The sequence below is a fragment of the Odocoileus virginianus genome, chromosome 33 (assembly GCF_023699985.2).
Source record: "Odocoileus virginianus isolate 20LAN1187 ecotype Illinois chromosome 33, Ovbor_1.2, whole genome shotgun sequence".
In the NCBI taxonomy this organism is placed as follows: domain Eukaryota; kingdom Metazoa; phylum Chordata; class Mammalia; order Artiodactyla; family Cervidae; genus Odocoileus; species Odocoileus virginianus.
Genome location: NC_069706.1, coordinates 2,977,444 through 2,990,367, shown reverse-complemented (window position 1 = coordinate 2,990,367; position 12,924 = coordinate 2,977,444). Strand labels below are relative to the sequence as shown.

Sequence of the window (12,924 nt, the reverse complement as noted above, 5' to 3'; positions counted from 1 at the left end):
CCTTTTACTTACCTCTTGTGTTTGCTGTTTGTTTTTATAGCCATCCTGGGGTCTCCAGCTAGTGGAATTCAAAACACCATTGGTTCTGTTGGCACAGGCCAACAGAATGCTACTTCTTTAAGTAACCCAAATCCGATAGACCCCAGCTCCATGCAACGAGCATATGCTGCTCTTGGACTCCCCTACCTGAACCAGCCCCAGACGCAGCTGCAGCCTCAGGTTCCTGGCCAGCAACCAGCACAGCCTCAAACTCACCAGCAGATGAGGAGTCTCAACCCCCTGGGTATGTGAAAGGACTCTTGAGAACTTCCTTGTGCAAATCCAGTGTCGGGAATGACGAGCCTTCTGGAGCCCAGTGCTGTTTTCAGCTACTGTTTTTACTTTAAATTCAAATTTTAAATTTAAATAAATATATATATATATATATATATATAATAAAATTCAAATATATATATATATATTATGGTGAATGGTATCTTTTAAATGATTAAAATAAAAAAATTCCAGGAAAAGGCTAAAGTGTCAGGTACCGTGAAGATGTTACAGGCTTGTAAGATGAATCACATTTGCAAATGAACCAACATTTTTGTCGCTTGTGTCTGGATAGTTTTCATAAAGGGCATTTCACATGGCTCAGAATGCAAAATCTCACAGGTTGGAATTAGGGCAGTACCACTTGGCCTTGACTATGCAGCTCCTAGCATGTCTTGTTTGTGGACTACTTGTGACTGGAGCCGACCAGTCTGAATCTGAACAGGCTGACAGGGATCTCAGAACAGGGTTGTTGTGCTGGTTTTGTTCTTTTCCTAATAAAGTATTTTCACCTTAAAGATACTTCATCTGTTGGGAAACAGTTGCCCTAATGCACCTCTGACTCCTGCTGGCTAGAAGACTGGGTTGGAGTCTTGAAATGTCCCTTCCAGTCTGACACCATTTCTGTTGGTGGTGTAATCTGGGACAAGACTATTAACCTGCGTCTCACCTTTCTCTTACTTTAGAACAAATACTGTAGACAAACTGATGTTTTGTCTTCTTCACCTAAAGTTATTTTCTATGATTTTTATCTTCTGATATGCAAAACAAAAAGATGATGAAGTGTATGTGACGGGAATGAAGCCAGAATCAAAACCGACACTGCAGATGGATCATTTCTGATTTTTTTCCTCAGCCACCAAGCATTCATGTTGCCAGCCAGCCTCTATAGAAATGCTCTTCTTTGGTTTTCAAGTGCGATGGGAAGCAACTGAATTTATACAATTTGACCACCATTATTGAAAATAAAACTTCCAGAGTTCCTGCCATAGCATTTATTATTATGAGTCATAAGAATAATTTTCATAAAAATCATTTATTTATATGTGACTTGTTATTTGTCTGTTAATGAGGACTTTGAGGTGTATAATTTAGGAGTTGGTTGATTCCTTTTCTTTTTGTCTTTCAGGAAATAACCCAATGAACATTCCAGCAGGAGGAATAACAACAGATCAGCAGCCACCAAACTTGATTTCAGAATCAGCTCTTCCAACTTCCCTTGGGGCCACAAAGTAAGACCCTTGTTTCATTTGGCTTCTATCTGAGGGACAGTCACATGTTAAGTGGGCTGGGAACCACACAGAACTCTTGATTCTTTCTAAAGTGTAAGGCTGTTTGCCTCCCTCCCTCCTCTCTCCCTTTCCTTTCCCCTCCCTCCCTCTTTCTTTCTTTCTAACAGATAAGAGTTTAAAGTCACATATGGTTGAAGAACCTCAGTTAGATGAATGGCATGTGAGTCACTTTTTCAGTTGGATGACCTGTTCTTACTCTCCCCTCAGCCCCCTGATGAATGACGGCTCAAACTCTGGAAACATTGGAACCCTCAGCACCATACCTGCAGCAGCGCCTCCTTCCAGCACCGGCGTTCGGAAAAGCTGGCACGAACATGTCACTCAGGACCTGCGGAGCCATCTTGTGCATAAACTGTACGTGGCCCTCTCGCCTGTTATTCACATGTGATGGAAGCACTTTGTGACTGATGGCGATGTGACAGTTTCGCAGTTTCCTGGGTGTCTGATTTAACTCCCAGGTGTTTTTTGGGGCCCCAGGTGATCATACCCTTGCAACTGAAGGGGGTTACGTGCTTGTTTAGGGAGGCCGGAGGATCCCAGATTCTGAGTGCCTGGTGGATCCTGGAGACGAATATGAACTTTGACCCATGTCACAGGGGCAGGCCTGTTTTCTAAGCTCTCGGTGCACGGGGAGCTGGGACTCACTCAGAAGCTCAAGGTTATAGTTGTGGGGAGCCCTCAGAATTGCAGGAATTTGGGCCTAGTAAATACAGATGGCTTCACAATACCATCATATAATTAACATGGGAAATTAATAGTTTAATTTCTCCAACAGTTTAAGTTAAATGATGATGACGTTAATCAACTCGATTCCTATGGAGTTTTCTTTTTTTCTCCTTCATTATCTTAATCAAAAATTTTTGTCCTTAGTAGTTTAAAGATTAGGAATTCAAAATCACATTATTCTTGAGTTGGTCAGGCACTTACTGTTAATAGCGAAATATTGTTGTGTTTGGCTTGTGGATAAATTGACAGATCAGTATTATCTCCAAAGAGTGACTGCACATGAACTAGGCAAGAGGTTGGGGGTCTCAACAGTATATTGTGCCCAAAGGTAGACGGTGGTTTCTTCTCTTCCTGTGTCACATGTAGAATGGCAGGATGTTGACATTGCACTAAACCTAGGTTGAGAGTGCGTGCTGTCCTTTCAGTGTCCAAGCCATCTTCCCGACACCTGACCCTGCAGCCCTGAAGGATCGTCGCATGGAGAACCTGGTGGCCTATGCTAAGAAAGTGGAAGGGGACATGTACGAGTCTGCCAACAGCAGGGTGGGTCAGCGTTCGTGTTCACCCGCACGGCACCTGGGGGGCCTGCGACGTGGGGAGGAGTGGGGGCCTCCACCAGCCTGCTGGTCTCCTCGCTTGAGGTCCTCCCTACACACCTCTCTTGGTTTGTAACTGCAAATCTTAAGTATTCCCACTACAGTGGTAAATGAGGTATATGAAGTTTTTCTAATCTGTGGGTGTACTTCATAGTGGAGTGTTTACAGAGCTTGTACTATGTTGTCACCTGTGTCAGTGAATATGCAAGAAGAGGTTCAGCTGTGGAATGAACTGTCATGAGGACTTAGTATCCCCTGACTGTTAAGTCCCATAGCATCCCTGGTCTTTGGTTTATGAGTTAGAAGTGGTGAATACTTTACCCGTGTCAGTGTTCATAATTTTAATTTAAAAGTTCATTAGTTTGTTATAACCTACAAAACCAGATCAGTTGTTTGTTTACAAATAACTAGTATTGAATGTTGCTGCTTTTTAGGATGAATACTATCACTTACTAGCAGAGAAAATCTACAAGATTCAAAAAGAGCTAGAAGAAAAGCGGAGATCGCGTTTACACAAACAAGGCATTCTGGGTAACCAGCCAGCCTTACCAGCCCCCGGGACACAGCCCCCCGGGAATACCCCAGGCACAGCCTGTGAGACCTCCAAGTAAGGACTGAGTGTCCCGCCCCGGGTCTGTTCCCTCGTATGTCTTTCTGTGTTTGGTGTGTGTTTCTCAGCACACAGAATTACATTCCAGGAAACCTGTTGCTTTGAAAGCGTGTGGTGGTGGCCGTGTTCTGCGGTGGCCTATGTTTAGACGTTGAGTCTCTCACACAAAGGCCCTTTAAAGAGTATGCTGGCATCCGTGCACAGCACTTTGGGATCTGCTCTGCTCTTTAAAGGAATATTTTAAGTAACCTCCTTTTTTTTTTTTTTTTCCTGCCATTGTAGATGGGCCCATGCCTCTGCCAGTGAATCGTATGCAGGTTTCTCAAGGTATTTAACTGTTGTTATAAATCATATTTTGGTTTAACATTCTGCAGCACAAAGTTTATTGGTTTGTCCTCTTCCCTGTGTATTTTTTCCCTTCCATTTTTCCTTCAGTTTCTCTTTTCTTATTGCTTCCTTTTTTTGTTTTTTCTTTCCACTGATGAGCATAGGGCATGTCCACAGGTAGTGTGCATATCTGTTGTGTTTGGAAGTTTGGAGACCACAGCAAAGCTCTCCAAGGAGATCAGAAGGAGGAGTTCACTTTTTTTTTTTTGATGGATAAGAGAAGACATTTCTCTTGAAAGAGTCTCCAAAAAAAGCATTGTAGGTGGGGGAAAGAAACACTTCTGAGCACTTGAAAGTAGAGCGTCAGGCCTATCCTGAAGCCCGAGCACCCTGTTTGGGGGACAGGTGAGGCTGCTCTGGGCTAACGAGCACAGGTGCCATGCCTACCAGGCTCGCTGAGGAGGGTCTGTGCTCCTGGCAGCTGGTCTGAGCAGCTTCCAGAGGTTCTTTCTCAAGTTGAGAGTCTGTGGTCGTGGTTGAAGCAGTCATTTGAGTTTGGGGGTGAGGGTCATTTCAGAGCTTTTACAGCTCTTAGCAGGTTGAGACCTGAACAGTGGGATGTTTCTGCCGGTTGTGAAATGAGGTGGTGACATTATCTAGGAGATTCCAAAGCAAGGCCTTGCTGCCGTGCGTGGAGTAGTTCAGGGAGCAAGGGGCCATTCTAATAGCTGTGGTGATCGTCTTGCATACCACACCATACCTGCTAGAGCTGCTGCTAATACTGTGGAGGAAACTTTTCAGGGACTCGTGTAGATGGACCAGGTGTGAAGAGTGAAAGAAGTCAAGAAGGCAGAGAAATTGAGCCTTAGGAGAGAGAGGGTGCTGTATCGGGGACAAGACGGACGAGTCTGCTGCTTCAGGGTCTGAGGAGGGGCTGTTGAGCAGAGTGTGGAAGGAGGAGCCTTCAAAGGGAGCGCTTGCATGCCCTTGTCACCAGCACGTCCATGTCTGTGGAGAGGAACTTGTTATGGTGCCATTGCTTTGTGCATCTTTTTCGCTTGCTCAGTAAAATCTCCTCTTGTCAGTAAAACCCTCCAGAAGAGCAGGGCACTTTGTTCTGTAGGCTTCCTGAAAAGTCCTGGTTACTTGAGACATTTCTCGCTGGTGCCAAGGGAGGCCCATGTTCTTTGATGCCGTCTCATGCTCCACACTTAAGGCAGTACCTCAGGATTCTGTTCACGGCCATGGGACTGGGCTAAGTCCTGAGACTTACTGAAGTAGCATTTACATTGAACTCAGAGTTCACGGAGAATTGTGGGAAATTACAGAGGGAGAGGCTCTGGGCCTGGTATAGCGGCTGGTGAGAGGTGTCGTTCGTGATGTGGCACCCCTGGGAAGGCCAAGGCAGTCATGAAAGTGAGATCTTTCCAGTCGGCACAGAGGCGGCTGAAGTTGAGAACTGCCAACCCTTAGGCACTTTCTAAATGCTTCATGTCCTTGCAAAATTAAAGCCATGTTTTGAGTCTTATCCCAGATTCTAACAATAAATGTAAGCCCAGCCAAAGAGCTGGGGGGCCTCGGGTGATGGAAGTGGGCTTCCTGCTGGGAGTCAAGTGGTCCAGAAGGCCCTGAGGGGTTGGCTCAGAGGGGTGCCCTGGCCTCAGCAGACCTCCTCCATGGACGGTGGGTGCTCCTTCCCACGACTCCACCCACCCACCCCTGTCTGCGCTCTCACTCGGACCCTCGGACACTGTGGCGCCGAGTGCTGCCCTGCCTCAGCTGCTGGCAGCTTCCCTGACGTGCCACCTTCCTCTCCTCACACTCTGCCCGCTTCCCACCCACCACCTCACCACCACCACGGTGGTGCTATTTTTCCCGGATATGAGCAATCTGTTGCTTAGCCATCTTTTCTGATTGACTGATCTCCTTTCAGTTGTGTATGTAGTGTATGTGTTCCATCTTATTTGGCTTCAAGTTTCTTTGGCAAATTGTCATTCTGTTTTCCTACGGGTGCTTTTCCTAATGAACTGTTGTGGGTACGTTTACAGGGATGAATTCATTTAACCCAATATCCTTGGGGAACGTGCAGTTGCCACAAGCGCCCATGGGACCGCGTGCGGCGTCCCCCATGAACCACTCTGTCCCGATGAACAGCATGGGCTCCGTGCCAGGGGTGAGTGCTTCTCCTCCCCTCAGCCGTGCTGAGGAGGCCTCGCTGCAGCAGGACGGTTCTCCCTGCGGGAATCCTGTGGCGCTTGTTCCTTTGGATTGTATTGTGCTTTGGCAACTCCCATCTCTCTCTCTCTCTCTCTCTCTGGTCCTTATTACTACAAGGATTATTTGACCGTTACTTATTTTTACTGAAATGAGAGATTCCTTGGCACCTGTGACTTTATGAGAAGACGGGGAATTCTGGGGATGTGTGACAGAATGGGGGTGTCAGTGTCCACTGGCTCTCAGAGCGTCCTCTCCTGAGGCTGCTATCTAAATGAGTCCAAGAACTCCTAAAAGGTGTATTTGAACTTTACACTATGGCATGCTGTTGATTTCTGTTCAGAGGACTGTGTGGATCTGGCTCATTAGAGACCTGCATGAAAAAGCATGCAGAATGCCTGGGAGCTGGGAGGTCTTAGCGCATGGCAGTCCCCTCCTGTGAAAGGGGGAGTTGAGGATTCCTTTCTCTTCTGGTTCACCTTGGAGACATGGGCCCTGCAGCCCTCTGAACGCAGTGGCACACGTTGTCTTGTAGATGGCCATTTCTCCGTCCCGAATGCCTCAGCCTCCGAACATGATGGGCACGCACGCCAACAGCATGATGGCCCAGGCGCCTGCGCAGAGCCAGTTCCTGCCACAGAGCCAGTTCCCATCGTCTAGCGGGGCGCTGAGTGTGAGCAGCGTGGGCATGGGGCAGCCGGCGGCGCAGGCTGGCGTTCCACAGGTACTGTCCACCCTTTTAGTTGTCATTTTCTTGATTTTTATTTGTATATTTTAAATTCTAAGCTTCACATATGATCCTGAGACACATTGGTTTTTGAAGAGGGAGTGAGAAAAGATCCCTTGAGTTCACGCTTAATGATTTGGCACCTGTTGGTTTAAACTGCCCAGGTGAAGTCCGGCTAACTGGGCCATTTGAGTAGTTCTCTTCTTGTTGAATGTGTTTTTAATTATTCAATATAATGCTGGCGAGGACTATTTTCCACTCATTTTACTGCCTTCCCCTGACTTCTGTTAATTGTTAGAGTGCATCAGATTGCTGCTGTGTACAAACGTACATGTATTTAAAACAGACCAAGTGTTCCCCTGAGAGATCGAATTTGTTATTTAACTTAACGTGAATAACATTGAATAAGAGGCAGTGACTACACTAGATTCACTAAGTAAATACCTATTAATTGTTTTTTAAAATTTTATTTATTATTATTTATGTGTGGCTGTGCTGAGTCTTCCTTGATGTATGCAGGCTTTCTCTGGTTGCAGTGAGTGGAAGTTACTGTCAGTGCAGTGCCCAGGCTTACCTCTGGGATGGCTTCTCTTGTGGAGCATGGCCTCTAGGCATGAGGGCTTCAGTAGTTGTGGAGCCCAGGCCTCGTTGCCCCATGACATGTGGACTCTTCCCTGACCAGGGATAGAATTTGTGCCCTCTGCACTGGCAGGTGGATTCTTAACCACTGGGCCTCCAGGGAAGCCTGATACCTATTGATTAATTCTTAATTTGCATAAATTTTATTTCTCTAGCAAAGGGGTTGACAGGTTTGTCCTGTAGATACTTCCAGCTTGGTGGACCAGGGGGAACTGCTCTGCTCCACTGCTGTGACACAGAGGCAGTCATAGACATGTGCATTCACACGTGAGTGAATGGAGAGGCTGCTGGCCAATAAAGCTTTATTGACAGAGACCAGCAGCTAGCTGGGTTTGGCCTTGGGCCCTGTGTGATTGACAGATCTCTGCTCTAGATTCAGAATAGCTTTTTAGTTGGCCCACAGGTAATTCGAAGCATGTCCCTAGTTGAGAACTACCATACTGAAACATTTCAGTGTTTTGAGTAACTCATTTTTTTAAAAAAGACAAATACCTTTTCCAGTGGTCTTAGCTGTGGGTGGATATTATGAAACATGAGCTAGTAAGTGGAGTGTATGTGTGTTTGTTTAAGCCAGAGATTTCTACACTTAACATAAATCAAAGCCTGATTACTACAAACGCAGGTTACTATAAGTGTGCGGGTCAGTGACATGTTACAAGCGGAACATTCCTGTGTAGTCAGCAGACCTCATCCAGAAACTGTGTCAGGTTCTCATATATTTAATTCTTTATGTCTGCTGCCACATTTTCAGGCAGAGGGGAGAACAGTTTTAACTCGCTCCTTTCCTTCTGCCTGTCAGGGGCAGGTGCCGGGGACTGCTCTTCCCAACCCCCTGAACATGCTTGGGCCCCAGGCCAGCCAGCTGCCTTGCCCACCAGTGACACAGCCGCCACTGCATCAGACCCCACCTCCCGCCTCCACGGCTGCCGGCATGCCGTCTCTGCAGCACCCAGCAGCTCCTGGGGTGACGCCCCCCCAGCCAGCAGCGCCTACCCAGCCATCAACTCCCGCGTCGTCTTCCGGGCAGACTCCCACCCCGACTCCCGGCTCTGTGCCCAGCGCCAGCCAGACGCAGAGTACTCCTACGGTCCAGGCAGCCGCCCAGGCCCAGGTGACCCCGCAGCCTCAGACCCCAGTGCAGCCTCCGTCGGTGGCCACCCCGCAGTCATCGCAGCAGCAGCCGACACCCGTGCACACGCAGCCCCCCGGCACTCCGGTGAGCCCCTCGGCCTGTGGCCGTCTGCCCACAGAGCTGCAGATGAGAACTTGCCCCTGAACAGTTGGTCGTAAAGCCACCACAGGCCTTGGTGCAGCCGCCCAGCATGTGTGTCTGCACCCTAACGGAGCTGTCACGGGCTGTATGGTGGTTCCAGAATGGGCTCTGGAGGCCAAGTTTGGCAGGACATGACTTGTGATTGTCTTCCTAGTTAAACCAGCTTGTAGAAATCAGCAACTGAAAGAGCTCATACATGGGTCCTCTGTAGAATATGTAAACTGTCCATAGGAACATCACCTGTCACAGGTGGTCGTCTCTGAGATTTAGTTGTCTTGAGGGTTTGGTAAACAAGTCAGGTTCCTAGTTGTACATACTTTGACCTTGCCCGTCAGCCTTGTTTTCCAGCTGGAAGCTCTTTCTTTTTCATGACAGAATGGCACAGCCAGGTTCGCACTTCTGTGTCTCAGATCTCCCCCTCCTCCTGGGGGGGGGGGACAGTGGCAGGGCCACAGCACATCCTGTGTCCCGGCCCTGTGCTCTGCTGACGGCACCCGGCCAGGCTTCCCCACACGGGGCCATCCCCACCGACCCCAGGGGCCCAAGGCTACTGTTTCTCACCGAGGCATGGTATCTGTTTTCTTACCATCCTAACGTGAAAACTTCCTTCCCCCTGAAATGCATTAACATTATTTGTGGGGACCAAGGATATTTATTTATAAAATGTCAAAATTAATCCCAAGATGACACTTTTTATTTTTCCATAGGGAGTGTTCTTATTGTTTCTTATTTATATTATCTCTGAATAAGATCCCTCTGTAATGTTATGTTTTTGTTTGTTTACTTAAAACTCTTTATCAGGTAAATCCTTGAAAACGTAAGAGGTTTTTTTTTGAGATTTCATCTCTTAATGTTTGTTTACTCCTCCACCACTGTTCTGCAATTAACAGGCTAGTTATATACTCTTGTTCCATGAAGTGAAGTGAAGTCGCTCAGTCGTGTCCGACTCTTTGCGACCACATGGACTGTAGCCTACCAGGCGCCTCCGTCCATGGGATTTTCCAGGCAAGAACACTGGAGTGGTTTGCCGTTTCCTTCTCCAGGAAATCTTCCCGACCCAGGGATTGAACCCGGGTCTCCTGCATTGTAGACAGACGCTTTACCATCTGAGCCACTAGGGAAGTCCATATACGTACCTTATTCCCCTTCTGACAGTGTATATACACATATTTATTATTCATCCTTTTACCAAAACCATTAGTATCATTGTTGGAAGGAATTGAGTTTAAAATAGGTGGTTCTCTGACTTAGGTAGAAAATTCTCAGAAGATAATTTTCTGTCACAGTGTAGAAAGCTTCTGCTCTTGCATCTCTGCATTGTTGGCAAGAGGTCAGTTGTGTTTCTGCCTGATGTTGACTTCTCTGGAACTCCTCCTTTAACTGTTATATTCTTCAGTTCTCTCAAATAGGGGTGCCTGTTAGGTTAGTTTTGAGAAAGATTAACATGGATCTGTGTTGGGTGAGCAGCAGGGTTTAAGATCATCGGTGTTGTTTACAAAGATAAATGATTTTGGTTTCCCCACAGCTTTCCCAGACAGCAGCCAGCATTGATAACAGGGTCCCCACTCCATCCTCAGTGGCCAGTGCTGAAACCAACTCCCAGCAGCCGGGCCCCGAGGTGCCACTGCTAGAGATGAAGGCCGAGATCAAGACGGAGGACACAGAGCCCGATGCTGGGGAGCCCAAGGGAGAGCCCGGGGCTGCGGTAGGTGCCTTTCCTGGACGTGGTGGCCCTGCTGCACACAGTGGCATCCCGGGGCGCCCGGGGGAGGCGCCAGTGTCCGCCCTGTGCGTCCCTGCTTGTGTCTCCTTGCCCCATTCAGTCATGGTTCAGGTGCGAAAGAGATTACAAACGATTGGCTCTTTATTTTTAGATACTAGGTATGGGTTTGTTTTTATTTTGCCAGAAGTGAAGAGCACTGGCTTGTATTTTAAATGTTTAAATCATCCAACAACTTTTTCACTGCTGTTCTTCATTCATTTATAATTCTCTAGAGGCAGGCTGCTCAGGGGGTGTGTTCTTCTACTAATTAACCTGTGGCAGAAGTTGAAAACTGGCAGACCGTGGGCTGAACCCAGCCTATAAATGTATTTTGTTTGGCCCACACAGTATTTTTAAAATGGGAAATTACAAATAATACTCTAGACTTCTGGTTTTTCTTGAGAAATGAGGAGCTTTGCCAGCACCGTGTGGCAGCAGAGCCGTCCATGTGGGAGCGCCAGCGTGGCGCTCAGGCGGGCCACGGCCGCTCCAGTTTGCGGAGTGCCCCCCACTCCCCGCTGCCTCCCTCCGCACCTGCTGCTGCTCTCGTGGGCTTCACCTGCCAGGCCTCTGAGCAGTTGGACGTTCCATCCTTGCCACAGTTTTCGAGGAAATTCTTGTCCCAAACTAGAAATATATGTAAAACTAATGAAGAGGTAATGGTATGTGCAATGTGTGTTTTTAAGCCTATAATGCACTGGCACTGTATTAAAGCGACTCACAGGCATTCCACCTCTCCTTGTGGGAGAGAGAGAGTGATCGATGCAGCTCTGACTAGGGGAGGTTTTGACAAGCCTGTAGAGACTTTAAGGGCCTTCTGAGAAGGCTGGGTTATAACAAAGGTCTCTCATAGTCATGTATCTGTGTCTGCGACTGTTTTCCTCAAGATGATGGAGGAGGACTTACAAGGATCTTCTCAAGTTAAAGAAGAAACAGACCCAACAGAGCAGAAGTCAGAAGCAATGGAGGTGGATGAAAAGAAAGCTGAAGTGAAAGTGGAAGCTAAAGAGGAAGAAGAGGGCAGCGCCAATGGGGCAGTCTCTCAGTCCACGTCCCCTTCGCAGCCGCGCAGGAAAAGTAGGTCTTCTCGGGGACTCACGTGGAGCTGCTTTTCCCTCCTGTTAGGAGTGCATGCTGTGGATATAAAGCTAAAGCAGAAAAAGAATTCCATCCCTTCCTGTTGCCCTTCTTACTGGCCATTCCCCCAGTTTTAGAAATGGTGTCAGCTGGACTCCAGGGCACCGGCCCACAGCATCTGTGCTAGGGCTCTGAGGGGCAGTCCACACCCAGCTCGTCCAGGGTGGTGCTGGCTTTACTTGGCGCGCCGTGGACACCCACTGATGGGCTCCATTGATACGGTGACCGGGAGCTTGATGTTGGGGAGTTACCACCATGGCAACACGTGGGCCAGTAAGCTTGTAGGTTTCTGCTGGTGCAGGTGGAGCAGAGTGCCCAGAGTCGGGCTGGGCGCATAGAACCAGTGACCAGTGCAGTGGGAGGGGGGCAGCAGAGAAGGGAAGATGCTGGGGTTCTGAGTAAGCAGGCTGAGCCAGGCTCACGGCGGAGGTCAGATAGAGTCCATCTGAGATGTGTCCAAAGTAGGGAGGAGGAAACAGTGTCAGAAAATAGTTAGGTGACAGAAATGTGAGACAAAGCTCAGTGGTTCAGAGGTATAGGTGATGCGTTTAGGAGTGATGCCAGAAAAACTCAGGCTGATGCTGTGCCGTCCTGCTGCGCTGGGACCCTGGGGATCCCAGAGGACAGCAGGCCGCAGGCTTGTGGTCTGAGACCTCTTCACATCGCTAAAGATTGACCATCCCAGAGAAGTTACTGTTTGTATGGATCATCCATCACTTCTGCTCTGCTAGATGTCTTTTTTAATATTTATTTAAAAGTGAATCTGTTTCATGGCACCCATAAGTAACACACTTCTGTGAAAAATAACTTCCACAGCAAAAATAATTGGGATGGTGACATTGTTTTTCACAGTTTTGTTTCTCGGAGAATTAAGTGAACACAAGCTGGACTCTTCATATCTACCTGTCCCTTCGCTGTTGTATTCTGTTGTTTGTTTGAAGGACATGGAGAAAATCCAGCCCCACTCAGATAAGTAGCTAATAGAGAAGAGTATGTTAATATTTAATAGCCTTTTCAGATACCTGTAGATAATTCTTTCTTGATACTACACGAAAATTCAACAAGTAGAAGTTTCTTAAAGGCTGGTTGCAGTGTGAAGTCTGAATCCATAGCCCTAAATTTCTCGTGCTCTACAATTTTTCTGTCTTGTACTCGGAGTGGCTCTTTTGCCGTTGTATGACTTTTTTTTTTTTTGGAAGCACGATCCTTTGGTCATTTGGGAATTTGGCTCATCTTCCAAATGTTGGCATACTTTATTATGTGATATTTTTTCAAATCACATTTATTAATATCACTGTGACTCGCTTTA

The 12,924-nt window shown here is 47.5% G+C and overlaps 1 protein-coding gene across 1 annotated transcript in view; it reads left to right on the top strand.

The window, feature by feature from the left end:
* CREBBP (CREB binding protein) overlaps positions 1-12,924 on the top strand; it is a 117,068-nt gene that overhangs the window by 77,118 nt on the left and 27,026 nt on the right. The window contains 12 exon segments of the mRNA XM_020915287.2: positions 41-283; positions 1,442-1,544; positions 1,812-1,958; positions 2,756-2,873; positions 3,361-3,492; positions 3,494-3,533; positions 3,819-3,863; positions 5,912-6,036; positions 6,613-6,801; positions 8,243-8,659; positions 10,242-10,421; positions 11,366-11,555. Coding sequence (XP_020770946.2) covers positions 41-283; positions 1,442-1,544; positions 1,812-1,958; positions 2,756-2,873; positions 3,361-3,492; positions 3,494-3,533; positions 3,819-3,863; positions 5,912-6,036; positions 6,613-6,801; positions 8,243-8,659; positions 10,242-10,421; positions 11,366-11,555 — 1,929 coding nt within the window.